At 46.6% G+C, this 27,463-nt stretch overlaps 1 protein-coding gene across 8 annotated transcripts in view; it reads right to left on the bottom strand.

Moving 5' to 3' along the window:
* Positions 1-992: 992 nt before the first annotated feature.
* Positions 993-27,463, bottom strand: part of XPO6 (exportin 6) — a 114,321-nt gene continuing 87,850 nt past the window's right edge. For 5 of the 8 annotated variants that reach the window (XM_063611970.1, XM_063611971.1, XM_063611973.1 and 2 more), the window contains 10 exons: positions 25,286-25,378; positions 20,645-20,789; positions 16,196-16,342; positions 15,086-15,275; positions 10,796-10,951; positions 9,655-9,769; positions 9,315-9,486; positions 7,865-8,026; positions 4,843-4,941; positions 993-4,684 (listed from right to left, as the gene is read on the bottom strand). In XM_063611970.1, the coding sequence (XP_063468040.1) occupies positions 4,292-4,684; positions 4,843-4,941; positions 7,865-8,026; positions 9,315-9,486; positions 9,655-9,769; positions 10,796-10,951; positions 15,086-15,275; positions 16,196-16,342; positions 20,645-20,789; positions 25,286-25,378 (1,672 nt within the window). In that variant the 3' untranslated portion in view covers positions 993-4,291. The remainder of the gene's footprint in view (positions 4,685-4,842; positions 4,942-7,864; positions 8,027-9,314; positions 9,487-9,654; positions 9,770-10,795; positions 10,952-15,085; positions 15,276-16,195; positions 16,343-20,644; positions 20,790-25,285; positions 25,379-27,463) is intronic. The other 3 variants (XM_055233220.2, XM_055233221.2, XM_063611975.1) reach the window with 2 other exon arrangements.

Genomic DNA, 27,463 nt, shown 5'->3' with positions numbered 1-27,463 from the left:
TGGAGCGAGGGCCTGCCACACAAGCACACATCATGCACACCCTGCTCACCCTGGCCCAGCCCCTGCCCAGGTGATTCCTATGGAAGTCTCAGAAACAGACATCAACCCACAGCTCCCCACTTCCCCAGGCCTGGCAACAAGCCAGTCAACGCCCGCCCTCACGTCCAGGTGAGCCAATCTCTCCCTGCCAGGTGCTGCAGTCCACATCAGCAACCTACTTTATTTGGGCCTGCCCAGTCATCACGACACTTAGCACAGGAGGAGCTGCTGGTTCCTGATTCTGGACAATTTGATGACAAATGCCGCTTCCACACATGAACATCTGGGCAAAGCCCCAGCTCTCAGGCACATCATAGAGCCCTGAGTCCCACCCATCCCCACCCTCACAGTCACACCCTCCCTCCCTCTCCAACCTCTATTCTCACCCAGGCAATCCATCACGAGACCCCACCTCCCTGTCCTCCAGCGAGACTTCAGGCCACGGAGGGCCAGGTCCTGCTGCAAATCGTGGGAAGGAATCTATTCCCTAGGGGGTGGGGGAGGCGGAGCCCACACTTCCCACCCCGGGGGGCAGGGGGAGTGGGTGCCACAGAGGCCACGGGAGTCAGGCAGCCTGGACTCCAATCTCCCTCCACCACCAGGCCGACTGTCAGCAACACCCCCTCCCAGCCTCCAGCCTCCCTCCACCACCAGGCCAACCGTCAGCAACACCCCCTCCCAGCCTCCAGCCTCTAGCCTCCACCAGCACCAGGCCAACCGTCGGCGAGACCCCCTCCCAGACTCCAGCCTCCCTCCGTCATCTGGCCAACTGTCAGTGAGGGACTCCCCTCCCCTCACTGAGTAAGAGCAGTCAGGGAGACACCATTAGAAGGTGGGAGATGCCAGGAGCCAGCCCACTCCAAGCCGCACTGCCCACATTCCCACCACGATGTGCCTTGCTGGGAACCCGGCCTCAAGGAGGCTGTGAGTAGCAAGCAGCTCCCCAGCCAGGGTTTCTAGAACAACAACATAGGCATTTTATTTCTTTTCATTAAGCTTCTTAGTTTCTTAGTATCACAATGGAATGATGAGAAAACAACAAAAAATGTGAGTCTTTGCAAATCTCTGACAAAGAGCAGAGATCTCAAGGCAATTGGGGCGGGGGAGGCTTGACAGAAGTGCCAGAGCAGTTCCGACGTCACATCTCTCCTTGGCTGGAATGGTGAGAAGGTGGCACTGTCGTGAGCTGTCCTTGGCGATTCTGCCCCATGACCCACATGCGCCTGGTCTGCATGGGCCACCCCGCGGGATTTCCCGGTGCCTCCTAGTACCTGGCCACACACCCCTCCGCCTGCTCCAACGCCCTGGGAGCACCATCCAGTGCTCAGGTGGACCCAGAAGCCAGCTCTGCTGGGCAGCGGCAAGATGTGGAGGAGCGGCAGAGGCAGGCAGCGTTGCTTGCGGTGGGAGAAGCCAAGGAGTGTGACCGAGGCCCGTCTAGGAGACATCTGTGGTGGAAGGTAGGGTTGGCGCAGGTGGCAGCAGCAGAAGTCTGTGTCCCCAGGCAGTAGCAGGCCTAGAGCTTCACAGTGCCAGGGGGCAGGCTGTCGTTGCAGAGTCTGTAGTAGCGCAGGTCGTTGACCAGCCTGTGCACATTCTGGGTGAATGAGGGCAGGTCCTGGAAGGCAGGGGCATAGCTGCAGCCGACAACACACCAGGTCACCCACCCACCAGACCCCAACAGCTACTTCCATCCCAGAGTGTGCACTGAAGATAGGGGAGCACTTTCTAAAACTCAAAACTTCTATTCACTGTTGCACTGCGTGTCACAGAGGCTGTGCCAGGCGCTGTGGGAGAAAAAGAACAAGAGGAATACATCCCTAGGGCCTCTTGGGTGCCAGACACTGCTGCAATCAACATACAGACATCAACTCACTGAGTCCTCACCACCAGGCTGCCACCAAGCCCTACCAGAACCACTAGTCTAAGGACAGAAAGACCAAAGCGCTGCACCATAAAGAAGCTGGCCCCAGCTCACACTGAAGAGACCAACACACTTGCTCCTGAGTCCGGCCCCTCAAACACAGACATGGCTGTGGTGACAGCCCTCTTCTTCACCATGGCCCCTCGAGGTGACGTGCACACCCAGCAATGTCTGCAGAATCCTTACCCATGGGGCTCCAGGCCGCCCCTGCCACTCGAGAGCCACCTGAGCAGCAGCACACACAGTCCCGAGGCCTGTCCCGCTGGGCGCAGCATGGGCCACGGAAAGCCCTGGACCAGAAGTGAGGCCCTGACCTCCGCCGTCACGCACATGGTGAGACCCTGCTTTTTTTTTCAGTGTAGGTCTCGGTGAGGACTCAAACAGGCCCAGCAAGCCCCAGCAGACCCAGGAGCAGGACCAAGTTCATTTTCCTGCCCAACCACTATTCCTCTTCCAGAACTCCATTCAAAGCCTGCCTCTTCCCAAAGTCTGCACAGATGCCTCCTATTTCCTGGCCCCAGCAGCCAGGTCAGCGCCTCTGTCCTGAGCTCTCTGCTTCTGGGGAGTGTGTGCAGGCTCTGGGGCCAGAACACCCAGGTCTGCCTCCTGCTTCGCAGCTCTACCACTTCCAAGTTCTGTGAACTGCTCACCTTCTGAGCCCCCGCCATCTGTGAAATGGGGGAGTAACAGGACCCATACTTCAGAGGCTTGTTGGAAGGCCTACTCGAGCCAAGACATGTCACATGCTTGGCACTGTGTGGTCCACAGAGGGCGTTGTATTGGCCTGTCTACCATGAAAGACTTGGTGAAGGCTGGGACTGGTGCCCTAGTTCCTGGCCCGGGGCTTGAGAAGCAGCTGGCTTCAAACACACAGTGAGTGATTGAATGGAAGATGGTGATTCTTTTATTTTACCCTCAAAAAACCAACTAAGGGATGTCTTTTAAATCAGTGGCTCCCAAATGCCAAACCAGAATTTCCTGGGTAGAACACAGAAGTCTGTTTCTCCATTTTTAATAAGCACCCCAGGTGCTTCTGATACAACTAGATTTTTTTTTTGAGACAGAGTCCCGCTCTGTTGCCCAGGCTGGAATGCAATGGCACAACCTCCACTCACTGCAACCTCTGCCTCCCGGGTTCAAGAGATTCTTGTGCCTCAGCCTCCCAAGCAGCTGGGATTACAGGCGTGTGCCACCACACCTGGCTAATTTTTTTTTATTTTTAGTAGAGACAGGGTTTCTCCGTGTTGGCCAGGCTGGTCTCAAACCCCCTAACCTCAAGTGATCCGCCCGCCTTGGCCTCCCAAAGTGCTGAGATTACAGGTGTGAGACACCGCGCCTGGCCTATAACTAGATTTTGAAACCACAGCTTTAAATCAAAAAGTTGACTGATATTGATGTCGTTAGAAGCCGCTCATTAAGTATTAGGATCTGGCCTCTAGAAAAAGGAAAAAACATATCCAGGGGCTGAAGTGAACTAGAAGAGGCTTAGGAGAGAAAAAGTCCCAAGAAAAGGAAGATCCCAAGACAAAGGAGAACAGGATGAGTCTAAGCAAAAGCTTCCCTGCCACACGTGGCAAATGAGGAAAGCAGGCGGCCAGGTTTGCACCAGCGAGAGCAGTGTGTGCATCTGAGCACTACGGTGGAGCCATGGACAAGCTGCTTCACAGAGGACTCAGGTCAAGAACCCCAGGAAGACCAGGGAGAAAGCGATTTCTTCTCCTAATTTCATCAAGTATAAAGTGGTACAAGGAAAAGTTCCCAGAAGTTCCTATCAGGCAAGAGAGAGGCCTGGTCACCTGACACAGGAAGAAGAGAACAGATGAGCCCCATGAGGAAGGAGGCCCCAGGCACTGTCAGGCTCCAACAAGATGGCCTCATGGACACCGAGAGCCAGCAGCACCCAGCTCCCACCGAGGTGCTACACGGGTGGGGACAGCCCACCTGACAGTCCCTGCACAGGTGGCAGAGGTGGGACAAAAGGGTGAGTACTAGGAGGGCTCCTCCCAGGACCTGGCAGCAACTCAGCCCAAGCTGAGCTGGGGCCAGTCTGGAAAGAGCCCAAGACAGCCAGGGAATCTGGGTCCCCAGAAGTGCAGCTCCCAAGCACCAACCATCTTAGCCTGAATGCAAGCCTGGGCACACTCCAATGCTGGCCCCACCGGGGCTCGTCACCCAGGAGGGAGAACGGCAGGGCCCTGGGTATGAACAAAGATGCCAAGATAAATGGAGGGGCTGCAGAGCCAGGAACTCGGGACCTCCATGGCTGAGACTAAGAACATATGTGCTACAGACACCAAGATGGGGAAAAGGCTGTGCCCCTCAATCAGGCTACAGAACCGGGTCAGCAGGCATCTCGTAAGCTGCCACCAAGCTGCAGGGTGGGCACAGACTACGCCCAGAGGCCTCAATGTGCCCCCTCCTTGCTGCACAGGTGCCAGGCTTGAGTGCCCACTCTGCCCTCCTCTTAGCCCGGCCTCTTTCTCTCCTCACCCGATCCATCTTGAAATTCCGCCCCAGCACACTTTTCTGGTTGGCATCCACGCCATCACAGCTGGTCAGGAACTCTGGGAGGAAGGCGGCAAAGAAGCCATCAAAGTCGACTGAGGCCATGTTGTAGATGGCAATGCCAATCTCCTCCTGCAGAAGATCATGGGACTTGTGGACCAGGACCTGGAGCAGCACGTTCACAAACTGGAACAGCATGGCAGTCCGGAAGATCTTCTGCAGGCAGAGAGACCAGGTGAGCGGCAGCCGGCCCCCAGGGGCCTATCCTGGGTCCCATCCACTTTCCGTCACACTCTCCGGTGAGTAACCTGAGGATGGGACGCAGGCCACGATGCCCCTGATGGAAGAATATTTCCAAGAGCTGGGGCACTTACCTTGTGGTACAGCTTCTGCTTGGTGTTGAGAGTCTCCAAGTAGAAGAGATTTTGTTTAAAAAGGTGGATGTCGGGCTGGAGAAAGGACTGTCCGAAAGCCTAGGAAATGAGACCACCATTTTATAAACTGCAAGACCAAGCACTTCTGGAGCATCTACCCCATGTCAGAAGACCAAGTGCCAGGGCCAGGGTACCCATTGTCTTGATGCTTCTGGCCCACCAGCTCAGACCTCTGCGACGCTCCTCCTAAGTCTCAGAGCTCATGCTTTCCCCACTGGGTCTTGCTTCTTATTATGGTCTCATATATACCTTTTGTAACGAACCTCTAGAAACCCATCACAAGACCTGGCTTTGAAGCAAGAAGCTCACACCTCTAGTCAAATCCCTCAGCAATCGTGGCAGACACCAAAGCCTGCCTGCCTGCTCCCGCTCAAGCCAAGCAATCCCCTCCCTTGCCCTCCTTCTCCTTGCAGCCCCTGTCTCATAAGCCATAAGCCCTACAGGCTCCTTCATGGAGCCTCTACCTGGAGGTTAAGCCTCTGCCTGGGGGCTAAGCAAAGTATTTTTAAACTGCTTTGGAATTCCTGGGTATAAAAGTTACTAGTTCAGTCCGGGCACAGAAGCTCAGGCCTGTAATCCCAGCACTTTGGGAAGCCGAGGTGGGCGGATCACTGAAGGGTGGGAGTTCAAGACCAGCCTGGCCAACACGGTAAAACCCCGTCTCTACTAGAAATACAAAAATTAGCCAGGCTTGGTGGCGGACGCCTGTAATCACAGCTACTTGGGAGGCTGAGGCAGGAGAATCACTTCAATCCAGGAGGCAGAGGTTGCAGTGAGCTGAGATCCTACCACTCACTGCACTCCAGCCTGGGCGACAGAGCAAGACTCGTCTCAAAAAAAAAAAAAAATTACTAGTTCAGGGGCAAAAACAAACACCCCGCACACCAACACAAAGTGCCCTGCTCCAATAGAAAGAATAGAAAGTGACCATGGGGGCAGTGGGGGAGGCCGGTGGTCTGCAGGACCCCCCTACAAAACAAGTGGCGACTGCTTTGTCATTCTGTCCCTGGGCCCTAAGCTACCAGAGGGGGATCTTGTAATCCCTGCAGCAGGGATGAGATCTCCATGATGACCAATAGTTTCCACTTATTTACTGTTTAAAGTTAGGTTCATGGAAGTATAACAGAGTAAAACTTTTGAGGTTTACCTTTCTATGAATTCTGACCTACCTGTGGATTTGTACCACCACCATCACAACCAAGACAGGACACTTCCATCGCCCGGAACGTCCCCTCACACCCTCACCCCTAAGGCAACCACTGCTCATTATCTGTCTCTGTGGTTCTGCCTTTTCCAGAATGTCATAGAATGGCATGGGATCCTACCATGCGTAGCCTTTGGCATCTAGCGTCTTTCACCTAGCAGAATGCATGTGAAACTCATCTATGCTGCTGATTGTACCGAGAATCCATGCTTGCTTACTGCCGAGTGCCAGTCCCTTAGAGGCACGCACGAGCCTGTTCATTCATTCAGCTGCCGGATACTCAAATTGTTTCCAGCTTTTGGCAATTATGAATTTTTTTTTTTTTTTTTGAGATGGAGTCTCGCTCTGTCGCCCAGGCTGGAGTGCAATGGCGAGATCCTGGCTCACTGCAAGCTCTGCCTTCCGGGCTCAAGCAATTCTCCTGCCTCAGCGTCCCAAGTAGCTGGGATTATAGGCACCCACCACCGCGATCGGCTAATTTTTTTTTTTTTTTTTTTAGTAGAGATGGGGTTTCACCGTGTTAGCCAGGATGGTCTCAATCTCCTGACCTCGTGATCCGCCCGCCTCGGCCTCCCAAAGTGCTGGGATTACAGGCGTGAGCCACCGCGCCCAGCCAGCTTTTGGCAATTATGAAACAGCTTCTACAAACATCAGTGTACAAGTTGTGTGAACATATGCTTTCATTTATCTTGGGTAAAATACTTAGAAGTGAGACTGCTAGGTTATACAGTAACCACACATCTAACTTTAAAAGAAACTGCCAAACTGTGAAACTATTCTCCAAAGTGCCTTTCACCAGCCCTCAGCGGGGACCAGGCACCAGCCTGCCAAAGAAGTCTTCCAGGCAAGGACAGGGTTCAAGAGAAAGGCAGGAGAGGCGCAAACACTTGAGTACTGCAGACCTGAGGCCTCGCTGGGTGCCAGGGATGGGAAGGCCAGGGCAAAGGCACATGCCTGAAAAGAACTGCCACACAAGAGTCAGTGAGTGTGTTTGTGTGCGCGCATGTGCACGTGCATGCCCATGTGCATGCTGTGTGCTAGTAGGGAGCTGGAGGGAGGGTGGAAATCCCTCTTGCTTCCCCATGAGGAAAAGCATGCACTGAAAAAACCGGAAGAGACTCCCCTAGCTAGACTCAGATGAGACCGTCAGACACCTGAGTGCAGACCCTGGGAGCGTGCCTGACGCAGCCACAGAGCAGGCTGGCTGTCTGGGCGAGGGGATGCCATCCCAGTCTTCCACAGCAAGGGCTATTTAGCTCCCAGACAGTGCACTCTCTCCAATGGACAGCTACATCTGCCCTGAAAGCGAATGCTCCCTCCCAGGGCAGTGTTTCTCCCAGCATAGTCAGAGTCAGAATCACAGTGCAGGTCTGAGACCCTCCTGCGTAGACTCATAAACTCATATTCAGGCAGCTCCCCGCTAAGAAGGCCCTGGGTGACTCTGGCGTAGGCAGGCTCTTTACCCTTGGGGAAACAGCACTATGAGGTCAGCGGAACTGACGTTTATCAAGTATCTCCAAGTGTCATGCACTCTGTGTATGTCATCTCATTTAACCTCACAACAAACCTGTGACCCAGGCAACATTAGCTCCACTTTACAGATGAAGAAACTGAGGCTCCAAGAAATTAATTAACTTCATCAATACTAAGAGGCAGAACTGAGCTTCAGACCCGAGACTGTGGGGCTTCAAAGACAGGACTCGCTGCAGTGGCCAGGTTAGAGGAAGTCACCTGGCAGCACCCCTGCCCCCACGTTACCTGCATGATGGCACTGAACTGGGGCTCATTCTCCATCTGCTCCTCAGCGATCCCCCTCTGGACACTGGCCAGCACGGTGGACTTGAAGAAGTACCTCCAGTTGTGATGGAGCGTCCGGAAAAGGAGCTCAAACAGCTCAGCCTTCACATCAGGGGAGGGACGCTGCAGAGACACATAGACGCTCAGACCTGCAGCTTGCGGAGCTGCTCCGGCCTGGGCCCAGGGCAGCAAAGATGCCTAGGAGACGCCTCGTGACAGCAAGCCAAATGTCAACACTCCATCCACATGCCTGTCACTGCCTGTGCAAAAGACATCCAGTCCCTGGAGTCGGCGGTTCACACCGCGAGTTCTTCAGGAAAGACATGGCCCACATTTGAGAGAGAATGCACAGGTCAGTGCCAAGGGCCCCTTTTTCTGATGAGCACTCAGCTTTTACACTAGAAAAAAGCTACCAAGTGGATGAACAATTAGGAGTATGGATTTTCTGTTCTATTCGACCTGTCAGATCTTCTTGCTTGTTCCTTTTCCCATGATAAAAAATGCTGTCCCACTAACCTGTTGGTCTTACACAACCACAGAGGCTAAAGACACACCCAACGCCTTAAAGCGATTCTGCTCCCCAGAAGGGGAGGGTTTAAAGAACACTTGGGAGCCAGGCTCTCTGGGCCAGTCTCCTCCTTCCCAGCAGCCAGGATTCTGAGAGGAGTTAGAGGAGAAGGGTCAGGCTCTGCAGTGTTTTCTCATTGAATCCAACTCCCCCAATCCCTTATTCCAAATGTCTCTGCAGAATTCAAAATTAGAAGGCCCACATATACTCAGTTCAGCCTTGATTAAAATTAAATAGACACCAGGGGCCACAAGCATCCACAGAGGAAGCCTCATAGGCCCAGTGCATTTCGTAATGCACAGCAACCAGACCTGTCCCAGTCTCAGTTCAGACAGTTAAAGATTAGCTCTTATTTATATGACTATTACCAAAAAAACTGAAATTAAATCTATACTTATTCCGGGTCTTATTATGCTGAGTGCCTGCCTATTTTCTAAGGACAAAGGGCTTTCCTGTAACATTGAAAGGTTTGTTTGAATGGTTTCAAGAACTTGCCTTGTATCCTCGAGACCATGAATGTTTCTAATAGGAAAGTACATATGTTAGAATGTTTGCTACAGAAAACCAGAGTCTCTTAAAGGTATAAAATTTGCCACGAGAGACTGATCTTAGCAACTGACCCTGTGGAATAACTGCTATGCTTACACTAGACTAGCTCCAATGAACTCAATCAATATAAAAAGGCTGTACCACACTAAAGGCCTTATTCCTTGGCAGAAACTACTTTACAAGCATATTAAACTAACAAATGAACTTTAAAACACAATGCATTTTCTGCGAAATCTCACTCCCTTCCCAGTCTGGAGATGGGGGCGCCGCACAGGGGACCGCCTGAGCCCCTACCTCGGCAATGATGGGATACACTTGCTCCATGCACAGGGCGATGATGCTGGGGAGGAAGGGCTTGAACACCTGGCCTGGCTCCTGGACCACCACCTGCAGGATCTTCAGAAACTTCTCCACCACCCGGCAGCCCGTGCTGCCCTCGTGGAGGATGCTCTCGGCTAACTGCTCTCTACAGAGGAGAAAGCCACACAGTGAGCAACCACATGTTTCTCTGAGGGCCAGCATGAAAACCCATGCTGTGGCAAGTGCAGAACAGGAGCAAAACGCCACACTTTGTCGCCAGACCCACTACTTCTCCCTTGAATCTGAAAACCATAGATGGTAGGTCTGTGCTTACCTGGTAAACATGTTGAGGAAAGTCTGTATTATTTGCTCAGTGAAAGGCACACCCATCTGTACTCTAAGGCCTCGAAACAGAGTAAGAAAGAAGCTCAGCATCTCATCAGTCACATCTGAGGAAAGGGGCAGAGACACCGTCAGAGGCTTGCACACAGTGAGAACCAGAACCCTGGGCTTCATCAACCTACTCCTGAAATCTCCACTATCAGCTTTCTCTACAGCTTCCTGCTGAAAACATTTCCCCAACACCATCAGGGCCAATGACGGAAAGTGGAAAATGATTAGGGACATGCTGAGAAAATAGTTCTGGTATAGGGAACCTCCACCTGGTGGCTCACTACAGGAAATGAAGGTCATCTCGAACCCTCCCTCATTGCCAGACATCCAGTGATGGTCAATTTCACTGAAGAAGGATCACTTTGTGCCCACACTGATGAAACTACTCAACTGGGTCAACACCTGAGTGCTTAAACCATTTCCCCCTATGACTAATAATCCCTGCAGCTGGGTCAGGGGTTAAGTGGTTGAAAGTGGATAATGAAGGTGTATTTAGGTTGCATGGCCCTGGTCCATTAAATGGATTAATTGCAGAAAATAATGGTTACATATAGGACAGTTTCACTTCCAGATCTCAACAATTATCTTGTGTAGCGTGTTTCAGCCCTAACTGCACGCAATCTGCTTGCAAGAGGCAATGAGTATTTGCTGACTGAGAAGTGCCTGATATTTCTCTTGTAAAACTGACAAGACTACTATAATGCTGTCATGAGAGCTGGGCAAGTACATCCACAGAGCTAGAGAGGCCCTCTATCACTGACAGTGACAGACAAGGGTGAGGGGAACGATCTCGGCAAATGCACCTTGCCACAAAATGAGGAGAACTAAGCCAAAAAAGCTCTCTTGCCTCCTCTTGTAGGTGCCAAGGCCCATATGGAGAGCTCCGCTCACTTTTCCAAAGGGCCTTTGCCCCAGACTCCGCAAATAAACATCACTGCCCTTTCCCTTCAGTACCAGTTTTCGTTGCATGGAATAAGTCAAGGCCTGTACTGCACCGACTCAGCGTGCTCTACAGATCTAAGTGGGCATTCTGGCCCTTGTTAGCACCACCCACCAGTGGGGGCCTCTGGGCCAGCTCCTACCTGACTGATGGATAAAAGCTGGAAAGAGGGCCAGGGAGACCTGAACGGATTCCTGCAGCGACTGGTAGCAAATCTGTCGAGACTTGGTGGACTCCCCCGAGATATTCTCCACAATATCTTCTAAGACGCTGAGTGTCTGGTGGATAATCAGTTTGGCTGCAAATCAAGATGAGCTGCAGGTTATAAGCTGTCTGGGGAGAAAGCACGGTAAGAGGAGACACAAGGGAGGGGGAAGAAACTTGCAAAGGTACCAAGAAGATGATCACACGAGTCTCACTAAAGGAATAGTCTCTTGATTACAATATAAATTCTCCTCTCTTTATGTTTTAGTTTTTGTTTTTACTATTATTACTGCCAGGACTCCAGAAGCCTGGTGTGTGTGTTAGGGAGAAGATGCCTGCCTGCCTGCTTGCTCAGGTTTTTGCCTCTGTTTTGCCTCTGGCCATCGGCAACAAGTCCACAGAAGAAAAAAGATAAATAAATGTACCCCCAGGTTGGGTGCCTTGGATTTAATCAAATCTAAAAGATGGTGAATAGACTGGTAAGAAAAATGAGTGTCATAAGGTCACAGGCCAGGACGGACACATGCAGCTCAAACCTTGTCCCTCAGTGGGACGCTACTCCAGCCCAGTAATCCCACAAACACCTGCCATGCACATGTAATGGTGCTGGCTGCAGGAACAACCTGCCTGATCCATCTTTGGCCTATTAGCCCTGTAGCTTGATAAGGCATATAATTACTGTTCTTATGTTACTGACAATATATAATGCTAACCCTGAGATGACTTTTGACTCCATATGGCACACAGGGAAAACAGATGTAGTGGGCCGCAAACAGGCCAGAGGTCAGAGAGCCCTGGCTATGAACCACAGGTGATCATCTGAAGGCTACGTGCTGTGGCCAGGACCCTCATCCATCTGGGAGAGCCGACAACCCCACCCTTGCAGTGCTGCAGTGGGGATTAGAGACAAGGTCCTGAACGATGCTAGCAGTGTGCCAGCCATCTAAGAAGGTCCAGGACGGAGATGCTGCCATTGTTCCCAGCGTGAGTGGAGTCACCCCCTTAAGATGCATTCCCACCAGCCTCCCTAAGGTGACGCCCATGGCTCAGCCTGAGCCTAGCAGACTCAACCCTGGCGACCACCAGAGGCTGAGCCAGAGCTGGGCTGAGAGCTGCCCTGAGAGCTGCCTCCCACCTGGCAGCACTCTCTGGGTTCCCCGAACCCCAGTGCTCAGAAGCCTCTGTGGGACTGCCGCAGCTTTGAGGAGGGGGTACGGCAGAAAGAAGACATGCTCAGGAGGCGGATGGAGGCAGGCCTGGCCCTGCTGCGCCTCATCTGAAAACGTGGATAGACAGCATCGCCCCACTCACAGGGCTGAGGATGAAGGAAGATGCTTCTTGCCACAGGCCTGGTCCTGGTCCCCCAGTCACAGTGACACTGGAGAGTAAAGGCAAGGCTCACCCACACTGCTGAGCAGGGAGCCGTCCACAACTACAAGCACGTGGACTTCCACTCAGCCAGGAAACCGCACTCGGGGCAGCCACTTCCTCAAGAATGCACAGGCAACAGGGGAAGCAGTTTAGGGCGAAAAACCAACAGTCAAGAGACCAAAATCTGACCTATGGCATTTAAGGAAATTCAAACGAGGACAAAAGATGTATTTAAAAAAATATGCGAGTCAAAAATTGAAAGCACTATAAGTATATAATAATAGGAGAATGGGGTGGATAACTGCTGTACTTCATGAGACAGGATAGTATAAAACCATTAAAAACCTTTTCTCTCTCTTTTTTTTTTTTTTTTTTTCAAGAAGAAAGAGGCAATATGGCAAAGTGGTGCAGAACACAGGAGCCGGAGCCATTCAGACCCAAGTCCAACTCTTGACTTCGCCCACTTTCTCTACAGTCCTGAGCAATTACACCTGCCAAGCACCTTCCCAATGGACAGACTGGCAGGCCCTACTCCCAACAGGCACCCAGACTGAGCATCACCAACGACGGGACAAACAGAAGCAATGCAAGAGGAAATGCGAACACGAACATGCACCACTACACCACAACCTATGGAAACAATCAGGCAAAACAAGACTAGGAGACACATGACAAGAAAACAGGCCTGGACGCTACAAAAATGCCAATGTCACGAAAGACAAAAACTGGGCATGCTCTTCTGGATCAAAGGAGACTAAAGAGATACAACAACCAAACACAATAAAACTATCCTAGATTACATCCTGGATTTTTTAAAAGCAAAAAAGAACAATTTGGTAACAACTGGGAAGAGTGCTAATGTGGCTACATGTTAAATAACATTATTGTAACAATGTTTAATATCTTGTTCTATATAGATACAAAGGTTAAGTATTCAGAGATGAGGTGTCAATTATCTGCAACTTAAACAGCTGGCTTTTAAGAAAAAGTGTGTTGCAGAAAAGAGAGCACAAATGTGGCAAAACATTCACAATTAGTGAATCTGGGTGAGAGAAATGCAGTTGTTCATCATTTTCTTATTCCTTTGGCTAGTCTGTAGCTTTGGAATTTTTTTTCAAAGTATAAAGTTGAGATAAGAAAAATGAAACTTTCCAACCTTCATTTCAACACTGTGGAATGAGGATAAGACATACCTCACAGGGTTACAGGGTTACACAGGAAGTTACATGAAATAATGTATACAAAGTGCTCAACCCAGTGCCTGCACACAGTCAGCATACTGAAGACGTCATTCACATACTACACTGCAAACCCTTTCAGCACACAGTGGCATCACACTTCCCAGCCCTCTAAGTTAAGCCAAGGCCATGTAGCTGGCTCTGGCCAAGGAAATAGAGGTGGAAGTAGTGTTAGTTTCAGGCAAGACCTTTAAGAACCACTACGCAATTCACCACAATCCCTTCCAGAGTGAACACACTGAAATGGAGCCTTCCACAGCCTGGGTCCCTATGTGACCTCCCCACTCTGCTGACCCAAGCTGGACATATAGTACAAACAACATACCCTTTTTCTTCTTGTATTAAGCCACTACGCTTTTGGAGTTGTTTGTTACCACTGAGCACATCCTCGCCCATGCTGACCAACATAACTCCCATGTAAGACAAAGTGCGGAAAGGAGACCATTACACATGAAAAAGCGTGACTCCACAACAGCTGGATGCAAACCCTGGGCAAGTTCCTTAATAATTCTAGACCTCAGCTTCCTCATGCTAATTATCAATCAAGATCATAACAGTGCCGAACTCATAAGGCTGATGTGAGAACTGAATGAATTACTGATTTTTGAAAAATACTTAGAACCAGGAAGAGACCAACACCAGACTTTGAAAGTTGATGCTGGCATAGCCAGAGACTTGACGATGAATATAAAATCACCAAGGCAAGAGCCTAGTACACAGTATACCCTCAATATGTCAGCTACTCTCATCCAGCTATGTAACCATGAAGCATATTTTAAAATAGAAAAGGGAAGGTAAGAAGGCAGCATGGTTAAAATGGTTACTTTCTAAAGTATTAAAACTGGTCAGATTTAGGAGTTATTTTTTCCTTCTTTATATTATTCTATTTTAATATATTTGTACAATGCACATATGTTAATCTTCCTGGTTATAAAAGTAGTGTTTTTTAAAGAGTATAGTATTTATTACTATTTCTGACATTTCACAAGCATTTTTGCTGACATTCCATAAATGGCACCATCTAATAATGTTCTATTATTTTCTTTTTGTGAAAGGAGATCGTATTTTTAAAATATTTCAGTACTATTTGTTATTTCAAAGATATATTTCCTTATTCATTTTTTTCCCTCTTTCTTTAATATAAACAAGCAAACTTCAAGTGCCATCTTTCAAAACCTCTGGAAGATCTGTATTTGGAAAAAGGTTGAAACCAATCTGGAAAAACAGTTCTTGAGCGCATTTTCCCAGCGTGTAGAGGTGAACTGCTTTGCTTGCCTACACAAGCATCTGAAATAGATCAATAACCACCTTAAGATGTATTTTATAGACAGAAGGCACCATCACCAGTGTCTTCCATTTTTTCTTAGGGCTCCAGCATTTTTTACATTTTAAATAAGAGAAGGGACAGTTTGATTCGGGAAATAGGTCTGGCTGCTGTCTTAACTGAATTCCATAGGTAGCAGGATTCCACCCCCGAGTGTGACTTCCTGCTCAGCCTCTGTGGGACTGTGGACAAAAAAAAATTCACCTCAGGAGCCTCCGGGGCAAATCTCATCTGCCACAAAGAACAATGCCTGCCTACCTCCTTCCCCAGCTGTCCTAGCCTAGGGGTCACTTACTGTCATCCAGTGGCATCTTTCTCTGTGGGGCAACAGCACTGGGCTTCAGGTTGCGATAGTCCCGGGAGAGTGCAGAGATGAGGCTGGCGTGGTTGATGGAGCGCACAGGCCACTGCTGCTCATTCTCTGGAAGGTTTGGCCACGGAAGCAGCAAGATGTTAGAGAGGGCTCGGCACACCAACACCTGGGCCTACAAAAGACCCCAAAGGCATCCATCAGAGGTCAAAGAGCCAAAGACAGCGGAGCGGCATGCCCAACACAGCCTTCAGCACCCGCTGGCTGCACACCTGGAACCCTAGCCCCCAGGCTCGTTTCTTATAACCTGGGCAGGGTCTTTGGTCCAACTGGAAGGCAACTTAGGGAGGAAGATGAAATGAAGTAATAGCACCATGTCTAGGTCTAGCATAACCCAAAGCCAACCTCAATCATCATTCCTGGAGCTCTCGTTTCCTCTCTAATCTGATACTTGAAGTATTAGAGAGGGAGAAATCACACTGCAGACACTGAATCTCAGGCATTGCTCAGCTGGTGGCTTCTGAGTCCTCTGAGAAGCTACTTAGAGCAGGACTTGCAGGAGAATCCATGACAATCCATGCCCCTAGCACCAGGTCACATCCTGCAATCACATCCTGGTGCCCTCTGGTATCCTCTTCAAACCTTTCTGCCCTCCCTCCTGTTAGGTGGTTTTTAAACTTCTAGCCTGAGCCTCCTTTGAGGATTCTAAGAAAATGCAGTTGCCTGGCACTTCTCAACCCCAAAGAACACACACAAAACAGTGACAACAAAAACCAGACTGCTCTGAATCAGAAAGAACGCAAAGAGAACTCTCACAACACTGGCCGAAATTACCAGGCTGCAAAGCAGCAAAACCTTTTTGCACACTGGGAGGTGCTTTTCCACTCCTGAATCAGCACACTGACTGCCTGCCTTAGAATGGGCACTATGAGAATCACTGAGTTTGTGTCAGTGCCACACACATTAGAAATCCGTCTATGCTGGTACAGCCTGTAAGCTCTGAGTACAAAATCAAAGGCCAGACTCTTCTTCCTCAGCTTCCTTGGGTCTCAGTCACACAGCCCTGGGGACCCCGGGGGAGCTCTGGGGCCTCACCTTATCGACAAGTCGCATGGCAGAAGCATCAGTGATTCTGTTGAATACTTTCTGCACTGCAGGGATGCTGATCAGAAAGACGGGTCGCACGGTGGTGGCCAGTGAGACCAGTAAGTGGCACGCAGATAGCAGCAGCTTGTCTTGGACCTGTAGAGGGAAGAGGGCACGTCGGCTCACCACATCCCTGTAAGACTGGGATTCGAACTTTGCTGAGGCAGCCACAAGCTACGTGTGGTTCTTGGTTTCCAAATTATACCACCTAGGCTCTATCTAGCTCGAGAATTTTTCCTATGATGACTCACAAGAGAAGCCCATCTTCTCTGTCATGTCCACAGCTCCTGCCGCAGCCATTATCACCTCCTCCCGTTCCTCCTTCACAGTCACCAGCAGCCTTGAACTCAGGCACTTCTCAGCTCAGAGTCTGCAGTGGCTCCCTATCAGCTATTAAATCACACTCCCTGGCATGTCATCCAGGTCCTAGAATTCTTCACCTCACTAATTGCTCCAGCAGAGCCAAGATCTCCCTGAGCCCCCCAGTTTTCTGTGCCTTAACACTCAGGCCAGTCTCTCCTACTGCTTTCCCTTCAGCATGCCTATCAAATACTTGGTTCAATTACCACTGTTGCTTTCAAATTAGCAAAGGAGAAAAACGTGTTACAGATGGGACCTAATGCTGGTAATACCAAGATAAAAACAGCACACCAAAAAGTCAAGGCAGGCAGAATTACTTCAGGAAAAAAAATTACTATGATTTCCCAAAGTCACAAAATATTCCTAACCTTTAACCCTTACTCTAAGATTACCTATCACCACTTACTCTAAGAAGATTACCTAAAAGGGTAAAGCTACATTCATGAATGCATGCATTTCAGAATTCTTTATAATAATTTTTTATTTTTTACGGGAGGCAGACCTAGAAGTCCAGCAATGGCTAGGAAAATAATGAAACATATTCCTGACGGGACAGAACTATTTTCAAAGTTATAATTATAAATATAACATAAATTTATGGAAAGCAACACATTGTTATTAAAACAATACATTGTTTAAAAATGTATAAAATGCTATGTATGACTAAAACTACAAAAAAAATTCAAAGAATAAGCACATATATGCTCTAGTAATATAGCAGATTTGGAGGATAACAGAATAGAATCTGTCCAGTTTTAACATGGATATAACCTTTGACTCAGTAATTCCACTTCCAGGAATCTATCCTACAGGCCCACTAGCATATGTAAGATGGACGTAAAAGGAACTCATTTCTATCAATAGGAAAATTATTATACATCCTCACACACAAAAAAAAGCACCAGACATTTTGAAAACCTGAAGTTGCTCTACATATGTAAAGGAAAACCAAGGCATACTGTTAGGCAAAAGCAGCTATATCTCTAGCTATCTACAAACTTATTTATTACTTATTACATAAAAAGAGAAAAAAGTCTGGAAGGACATACAGGCATACCTCAGAGATACTGCAGGTTCAGCTCTAGACCACCACAATAAAGCAAATTATGCAATAACACAAGGCACACTAATTTTTTTGTTTCCCAATGCATATAAAAGTTTTGTTTACACTATACTGTAGTCTATAAAGTGTGCAATAGCATATGTCTAAGAAAACAATGTACATATCTTAATTAAAAAGTAGTTTATTGCTAAAAATGCTAACAATCATCTGAGCCTTCAGAGCGGTAATCTTTTTGCTGGTGAAGGGTCTTCCTTGAAGGTGACTGCTGCTGACTGAACAGGGTGGTGGTTGCTCAAAGTTGGGGTGGTTGTGGCAATTACTTAAAATAAGACAACAATGAAGTCTGCTGCATCGATTGACTTCCTTTCATGAAATACTTCTCTGGAGCATGCAGTGCTGTTTCATCGCATTTTGCCCACAGTAGAACTTCTTTCAAAGTGGGACTCAGTCCTCTCAAACCCTGCTGCCGCTTCGTCAACTGAGTTTATGTGTTATTCTAATCCTCCGTTATTTCAATAATGTTCACAGCATCTTCGCCAGTTGATTCCACCTCAAAAACCCACTTTTTTGGTCATTTACAAGAAGCAAGTCCTCATCTGTTCAAGCTTGATCCTGAGATTGCAGCAATTCCATCCCATCTTCAGACTCTGCCTCTAGTTCTCCTGTTATTTCCACATCTGCAGTTACTTTCTCTACTGAAGTCCTGAACCCCTTAAAGTCATCCATGAGGCGGGGAACCAACTTCTTCCAAACTCCCATTAATGCTGATATTTTGATCTGCTTCCGTGAATCATGAATGTCTTTAATGGCATCTAGAATGGTGAATCCTTCCCAGAAGGTTTTCAGTTTATTTGCCCAGATCCATTGGAGGAACCACTATCTATGGCAGCTATAGTCTTATGAAATGTATTTCTGAAACAATAAGACTTGAAAGCCAAAATTACTCCTTGACCCATGGGCTACAGAACTACAGAATGGATGGTAGTCCATATTTATATCTTTGGATGGACAAATACCATCCATATGGATGGTAGTCCATTCATTTAAACTATGGAAACTAATATCTTTGAACATCTCCATCTGAGGCCTTAGGTAACCAGGTGCATTGCCAATCAGCAGATTTTGAAAGGAATCTTTTTTTCTGAGCAGGTCTCAATAATGAGCTTAAAATATTCAGTAAACCATGATGTAAACAGATGTGCTGTCATTCAGGCTTTGTTGTTCCATTTATAGAGACGGGCAAAGTAGATTCAGCATAATTCCTAAGGGCCCTAGGATTTTCAGAATGATACATGAGCACTGGCTTCAACCTGAAGTCTCCAGTTGCAGCTGACCCCTGACGAGAGAGTTGGCCTGTCCTCTGAAGCTCTGAAGCCAGGCACTGACTCCTCCTCTCTAGCTATCCAAGTCCCAGATGGCACCTTCTTCCAGTATAAAGCTGTCTCATCCACACAGAAAATCTGTTGTTTCGTGTGGCCACCTTCAGCAGTGATCTTATCTAGAACTTCTGGAGAACTTGCTGCAGCTTCTCCATCAGCACTTGCTGCTTCATCCTGGAGATGGCTTCTTTCCTTAAACCTCATGAACCAACCTGTGTTAGCTTCCAAATTTTCTTCTGCAGCTTCCTCATCTCTCTCAGCCTTCACAGAATTGAAGGCCTGATCTGGATTTGGCTTTGGCTTAAGGGAATGTTGTGGCTAGCTTGGTCTATCCAAACCACTGAAACTTTCTCCATATCAACAACAATAAGGCTGTTCTGCTTTCTCATCACTCATGTGTTCACTGAAGCAGAAATTGTAATCTCCTCCAAGAACTTTTTCTTTGCATTCACAACTTGGCTGTTTGGCTCAAGGGCCTTTGGCTGTGCCGGGCGCAGTGGCTCACGCCCGTAATCCCAGCACTTCGGGAGGCCAAAGCTGGCGGTCAGGAGATCAAGACCATCCTGGCTAACATGATGAAACCCCGTCTCTACAAAAAACACAAAAAAATTAGCCGGGCATGGTGGCGGGCGCCAGTAGTCCCAGCTACTCAAGAGGCTGAGGCAGGAAAATGGCGTGAACTCGGGAGGCGGAGCTTGCAGTGAGCCAAGATCATGCCGCTGCACTCCAGCCCGGGCGACAGAGCGAGACTCCGTCTCAACAACAACAACAACAACAAAAAGAGCCTTTGGCCTATCCTGGCTTTTGACATGCCTTCCTCACTAAGCTTAATCATTTTTAGATTTTTATTTAAAGTAAGAGACATATGACTCTTCCTTTCACTTGAACACGTAAAGGTCATTGTAGGGTTACTAAATGGCTCAGGGAATAGGGAGGCCTAAAGACAGGAAGATGAGGAAACCTCCAATTAGTGGAGCAGTCAGAACACACACATTTATCAATCAAGTTTGCAGTCTGGTTTGTGGCACTCCAAAATAATTACAATAGTAACATTAAAGATCACTGATCACAAATCACTGTAAGATATAGTAACAAAAAAGTCTGAACTATTCTAACAATTACCAAAATGTAACACACGGAAGCACCAAATACTGTCCAAAAAATGGCGCTGACAGATTTGCTTGATGCAGGGTTGCCATAAGCCTTCAACTTGTAAAAAACACAGTATCTGTGAAGCGCAATAAAGGGAAGTGCAATAAAACGAGGTGTGCCTGCACAACCAATGCCCAACTGTGCTTACGGCGCGAAGGAAAATGTTTCAGAGGTATCAGAACTTTTTAGTCTGGAAATCTGAACGACATTTTACTTTTTCACAGTGAGCATGTATTCATGTGGAACTTAGATAACTAAAAAAGTAAAGTTGTATTTGAATGCATGTAGGCTACAACTAAAAAGGAACATGAAATAAAACAGGTGTATAACAGCAGAAAGATTTATGGGTCTAACTCTGTGTCATATTTAGATTTTCTAGTAAATGGGTATAGGAACAGGAGAGACAGAGAGTTAGATAAAAGGTAGGCTTTGCTGTTTCGAGACCTTGGTGCTGATTAGAGGTGTGATTGCATCCATGGTAGTAGAGATGAGTGTCACGAACTGCTGCGTGTTCTGCCGGTGAACTTCACTGCAATACTGTGCTAACCAGTGAGAGTAAGCCTGCAGCGCAGCCAGGGACTGAGCATGCCTGCAGAAAGAAAAGAAGATGTGATTTTAAAGGTTAAGGTAAAAATATATTAGCGTTCAACTCATTTTCATAGGAGGTAAGAATTGCATCCACTGCATCTGCTGTTCTAAGACATGGGCAACAGCATAGAAATCATTTACTGGTTCACGTAGAACCTAAAAACTAAGATATTCGGCCGGGCGCAGTGGCTCACGCTTGTAATCCCAGCACTTTGGGAGGCCGAGGTGGGCGGATCACGAGGTCAGGAGATCGAGACCACAGTGAAACCCCGTCTCTACTAAAAATACAAAAAAAAAATCAGCCGGGCGTGGTGGCGGGCGCCTGTAGTCCCAGCTACTCGGAGAGGCTGAGGCAGGAGAATGGCGTGAACCTGGGAGGCGGAGCTTGCAGTGAGCTGAGACTGCTCCACTGCACTCCAGCCTGGGCGACAGAGCAAGACTCCGTCTCAAAAAAATAAATAAATAAATAAACTAAGATATTCATCATCTAAACATTGCCACCGCTGACTAGAGCACAGAAAGCAGTTAGTCAAGGTCTACTGTATCTTATACAATCTTTCTGTGACACATGCTCACCTAAGAGAAAGGTAAATTATCAAAGCAAAATCAAAGAACTTAAGTGACCATGTGTTGACTTCAGAACTAGTACAAATTTAACATTCCTAGCTGCAGACTAAAGTGTAGACAACTACCAGGTGTGACAGCTTTATAAACGAGCTTTGATGTCAGATTTTGGAGTTTAAGCTTCCACTGCACCACACATTCTACCTGGCTGAGGCAGCAAAGACTATGTTTGGTTTCAGCAAAGGCTGTACTGACTACATCTGTATATGCAACAAAATATACATCAAAAAAGTATGCAATTCATCAAATATAATAAACAATAAATCTTAAACAAGGAGAGACAGTTGTCTCAGAGCTTCAAAACACCAGGCCTTCTAACATACCTAAATGTAATTACCTTTCGGTAACAATTAGTAAGCTGTAAGGTGATACTACTATGAGGTGACACAAAGACAATGTTCCTCATGGTTTGGGCATTTATTAACGACTCCTGCCTAAATCAGTATTACATTGGTGGTTGTGAATTAGTAATTTTTCTATCTTTCCTTTTCTCCTCATTAGTTGGCAGTCTTCTCTAAACGGCAGCTTTCCCTACTCTCATCCTTATTTGTTAATCACTTTGGGTTTTTGTTTATGTTTGTTTACTTGAGACAGGGTCATATTCTGTTGCTCAGGCTGGCATGCAGGTGCACAATCATGGCTCACTGCAGCCTCAACCTTCTGGGCTCAAGTGATTCTCCTGCTTCAGCCTCCCAAGTAGCTGGGACTACAGGTCCATGCCACCATGCCAGGCTAATTTTCGTATTTTTTGCAGAGATGGGGTCTATGTTGGCCAGGCTGGTCTCAAACTCCTGACTTCAAGCGATCCTTCTGTCTTGGCCTCCCAAAGGGCTGGGATTGCAGGTGTGAGGCACTGCACCGGCCTAGCCTGTTAATCACTTTGAATCACTAGATTATTTTCATTCAAACTGGTATAATTCATTATTGTCCTTATTCTTTCTTGATGACTGAACTGTCAAGTTTGACCAGGAAGAACCCTTTCAAGCTGGGCCCTGCATCCTCTTCACATGTTCCCAACAGTCACTGAGCACTTCCTTACTTGCTGACTTGGCAAGATTGTCCAACATCACCCCCACCCAGACTTGAGTTTTTTTCTCCAAGGTGCTTTGGAGAATGGATTTGAGAAACCAAGACCTGGGGAAAAGGGGTACGATTGCTACTGGAGTGTCACTGTTTCTAGGACCTTTCAGCAGACAGAATTAGGATATAGGCAGATACCACTTTATATACTTATTTATGTTGCTGAAACAGGGTCTCACTCTGTTGCCCAGGCAGGAGTGCAGTGGCACAATCATAGCTCACTGCAGCCTCCAACTCCTGGGCTCGAGCAATTCTCCTGGCTCAGCCTCCTACGTGGCTGGGGCCACAGGCATGCACCCCTATATCCAGCTATTTTTTTTTTTTTTTTGGTAGGGACAGAGTCTCACTATGTTGCCCAGGCTCCTCTCAAAAACTCCTGGGCTCAAGCGATCTTCCCACCTCCCAAAGTGCTGGGATTCCAAACATGAGCCACTGTGCCCAGCCTAGACACCATTTTAAAATCAAACAGCATCAACAATTACAGGGAAATTTGATATTAAGAGCCTTCTGACATGATGCAAGAGGAAAGGCACATCATTGCCTATGTAGTAACCTTGCTAAAAATGTTTAAACTGAGTCTAATACAATGGAAATAATTAGACAAATCCAGATTGTAGGGCATGCTTTTAAAAAAATTAAGATCTGGATCTGCAAAAGGTCCTCAGTCACTCTCACACACACACGCACATGCAGACATACAAACACAATTGGGTGAACTGTTCTAGATTGCAGGAAATACATTTAATGTGTGGCTCATGATTAGTTAGACCGTGGATCCAAGAAAAAAAAAGATACAAAAACATTCCTGGGACAACTGAAGAAATTTTAATATGGACTATATATGAGATGACATTATTGTACATATTAAATTATGTGAGGGTTGATAATGATATCATAGTTAAACAGCTGAATGAACTTACTTCTAGGATACACACACTGAAGGATTTACGGGTGCAGTGACGTGCTGTCTGCAATTTATTTTCTTTCTTTTCTTTTTTGAGACAGGGTCCCACTCTGTCACCCAGGCTGGAGAGCAGTGGTGTGATCTCAGCCTCCCGGGTTCAAGCGACTCTCCCAGCTCAGCCTCCTGAGTAGCTGGGACTACAGATGCAAGTGCCACCACGCCCGGCTAATTTTTATATTTTTTGGTAGAGACAGGGTTTCACCACGTTGGCCAGGCTGGACTTGAACTCCTGACCTCAAGTGATCCACCTGCCTCGGCCTCCCAAAGTGCTGGGATTACAGGTATGAATCATCACGTTCAGCCATGCAGTTTATTTTCAAATGGCTCAGCAAAATAATCATCATCATCATCATCATCATCATTATCATGTATTGTGTGCAGAGAGGGCACAAGAAACAAAAGCCAATTTGTAATTGGTTACTCTAGGCTAAGGGTCCATGGGTGCTTATTCGCCTGTTTTTCCCATTTTCTATAGGTTTGAACTTTTTCAAAATTAGCAGTTGGGTAAGAAAATGTGCTAGTACTTTAAAGTAAGAAAATACAGTTACTGAAAGTTTGAAATTCATAGTGACCACACAAGTTATTTTGTATTTTTACATTTAAAATTTTATTTTATATTTAGAATCACATTACCCTTTAAGTTCTAAATACCAAAATAAGGAGAAAGGACATCAAAGTCAGCCTTAGAAGTAAGAATTTCAGTCAATCTAGCACATCTGTAGAGCTCCTCAAGGCTGAAAGGAGAGGCTCTGAAACTCCCAAAATGTGTACAAGTTGTTGTATTTATAAGGAAACTGGCATCTTTCTTGGAAGATGCTTTACAACTTTCTCTAAATTCTCAAAAGGGAAAGCAATATATTTTTTAAAAGTTTAAAACCACCATAGTAAGATTCTCTTTCCACCGTTTATCTAATCTGCAGCTCAAGAATGCGCTACAGCAGGAGTCGGCAGACCTTTTCTGTAAAAACCCGAGTGTATATATTTTCAGATCTGCAGGGCATACATACACTCTGTCACAGCTACTCTACTCTGCTGCTGTAGTGCAAAACCACTCCCAGACCGTATGTAAATCAATGTAGCTGTGTTTCAATAAAACTTTATTTACAAAAGCAGTCAGTAAGCCAGATTTGGCAAAGGCCATAGTTTGCCAACCTCCTGCTCTCATCTAAAGCAAGTCTTCTGGGCAGTGAAATCTCTGGGATACTGCCCATCTCCTGTCCCTGTCCTTCCATATGTCACTTTCCCAACAGCATCCCATGTTATCTATAGAGTTTCTGTAGGTAGAGAGTATGGTCTCTAGATGTCCTGCTTCAAAATAACCTGGGGTTCTTGTTTAATACACAAATACCCAAGCCTATGGCCTTATGCCATTCTGCTAAAAACAGAATCTCTGAGAAACGTGTTCCCCAAGCATTCTTCTGCATCCTACAGTATCCTACAGTTTTAGTCAATGATCTATAGGAAAGACTGATGGCATCTGAGGTGTTTCCCATTAGTCCCAACACACCTATCCAGTCTCTTCTTGCACCACATGGAGTACCCACCTCCTGCCTGTGTGACTGTCTCAGCCTGTACTGTTCTTTCCTCCTGAAATGCCTACTCCATAGAATCTCCATCCCAGCTCTCACTTACCTAATTCCACTTTCTCCAACCACCTCTGCCCCAGACATATAGTCAAAAAAATCTCTCTCTCTTTCTAGGTTTGCAGTTTAAGAGTTTTTCCCCGATTCATGGCAGCCACTACTGTTCCTTTTTCTCAATAAAATCATTTGGAGACTGGGGGCAAGGTCTTTCCTAAAAATGCAACAAACATCAAACTCTAGACTTACACATCAATGAGGTCAGGTTTCAATACTGATGGCACAGCAGTTTCAATGTTGTACAATTTTATCTGAGATCCGTACAGAGTGACTTTGACCAACCTGTTGGCAAAGAGGCAGGTAAACAAGAACATTCAGCTTATGAACTAAGACAGACAAAACAGACAAGGCTGGTACCAACAAAGAGCGTAAGGGCAGACTTTTTCCATATACAAAAAAGAATCAAGACCAGACTTTCAATTTTATGCCAAGGAAATAATCTGAGAGATGCATAACGATTTATATACAAGCATATTAACTAAAGCCTTACTGAAGGTGTCAAAAACTTTGAAAACAATATAAATATCCAATCCAGAGGCGATAATACAATGTAATATATACAATAAAAACAATGTCTAGAGGCATATTTAATGATAAATATTCAGGATGTTTTAAACATGACATGGTTGTACTAAATATATATATAGAATACATCGTGAATGTTCATCTATTAACAGAAGACAGGCGGGAAGAATTTTCACCAGAATATGCTTATTGGTACCACTTGTTTTAGGGAGAGGATAGAATGGGTAGATTATGGATGATTTTTTCCCTCTATTTTTCTGCATTTCCAAATTACCTACAATTAATATATAACATTTTATAAATGAAGAGAATAAAAAATAGTTTTTAAAAAGCAGGCAGGATGTGGTTGCTCATGCCAGTAATCCCAGCACTTTTGGAGGCCAAGGTGGGAGGATCACTTGAGGCCAGGAGTTCAAGACCAGCCTGGACAACAAAGTAGGACCCTGTCTTTTTAAATTTTATCCAGATGTGGTGATACATGCCTATAGTCTCAGCTACTTGGGAGAGGCTAAGTAGGGAGGAGTGCTTGAGCCCAGGAGGTTGAGGATGGAATAAGCCAGGATCATGCCATTGTACTCCAGCCTGGGTAACAGAATGAGACCAAAATCCTGTCTGTATGTTTTGTTTTGTTTTGTTTTGTTTTAAAAAAAAACAAAACTGCTCTTTTGGCAGTTTATCGAAATAGGATGACATGGGCTTTTCTATAAAATTGATAATGATAAAACCATCTTAGCTTTTATTTAAAATCATTTTTAAAAGGAAATGTTTCAGATGGGTTGATACATAATAAAGAAAATATAGCACACTGTCCACCATAGAATCTATGTGGTGGGTATATGGGTATTCCCTGTACAATTCTTTCAACTTTTCTTCAAATTTGAAAATGTTTGATAAAACTTTGGAGGAGGGAGATGAGAGGAGCAAATGTTTCTAGAATAGGCGGAGGTGTTTTATGTTCAAGTACAATTCTTTCAGAAGCAAGCTGTTGAGCCCACCGGTTGCTCAAGGGCTCACTGAATACTAACGAGCATTAAACACAATAACTAATAGCTCTGTCTAGCAGGAAATGGGAAATGCCTCTTTCCTTCCAGACAGAACAACATTCCTTTCTCTCTTTTTTTTTGAGAAAGGGTCTTGCTCTGTCAACCAGGCCGGAGGATTGTAGTGATCTTGGCTCACTGCAGCCTAGACTTCTGGGGCTCAAGTGATCCTCCCGCCTCAGTGCCCCCTCCCATAGCGGGGACTACAGGCGCATGCCACCACACCCAGCTAAATTTTTTTGTCTTTTTAGTAGAGACAGGTTTCATCATGTTGTTCATGTTGGTCTTGAACTCCTGGACTCAAGCGATCTGCTCACCTCAGCCTCCCAAAGTGCTGGGATTACAGGTGAGCCACCACACCTGAAGTTGAAAGACATTCCTTTCTGAGTGAAGGGGAAAAAACCCAAGACCTGGCTAGTTTCTCTCCGCCTACTCTGCATGGAAACCTGGAAGCAGATGCCAGGGAAGGCAGTGTTTGTCTTTGTCCCAGTGTAACAATCAACTAAGGAACTTGTTACAAATACAAACTTGTATTTGTATTTCTGATTGCTGGGGAGCAATGAGAAAGCAATCAAAAAGGAGCACTTCCAGTCAGTCAAGAAAGTGAGGGCAAAAGAACTAAGGTTCCCGAAGTCCCACGAAGTCCTCGTGATCAGAACAGTTACTATCAGAAAACAATATACCAATATGCCCCTGGTGTTTAAATCCTGTTCTACACTAAAAATGCATTTCCAAACATCTTTTAATGTGTCTGTGTTTAGCAGTTTTAATATTAGCTTTGTTTTATGTAACCAATAAATGA

Source organism: Symphalangus syndactylus, chromosome 11, assembly GCF_028878055.3.
Source record: "Symphalangus syndactylus isolate Jambi chromosome 11, NHGRI_mSymSyn1-v2.1_pri, whole genome shotgun sequence".
NCBI lineage: Eukaryota > Metazoa > Chordata > Mammalia > Primates > Hylobatidae > Symphalangus > Symphalangus syndactylus.
This window is presented reverse-complemented; position numbering and strand designations above follow the sequence as displayed.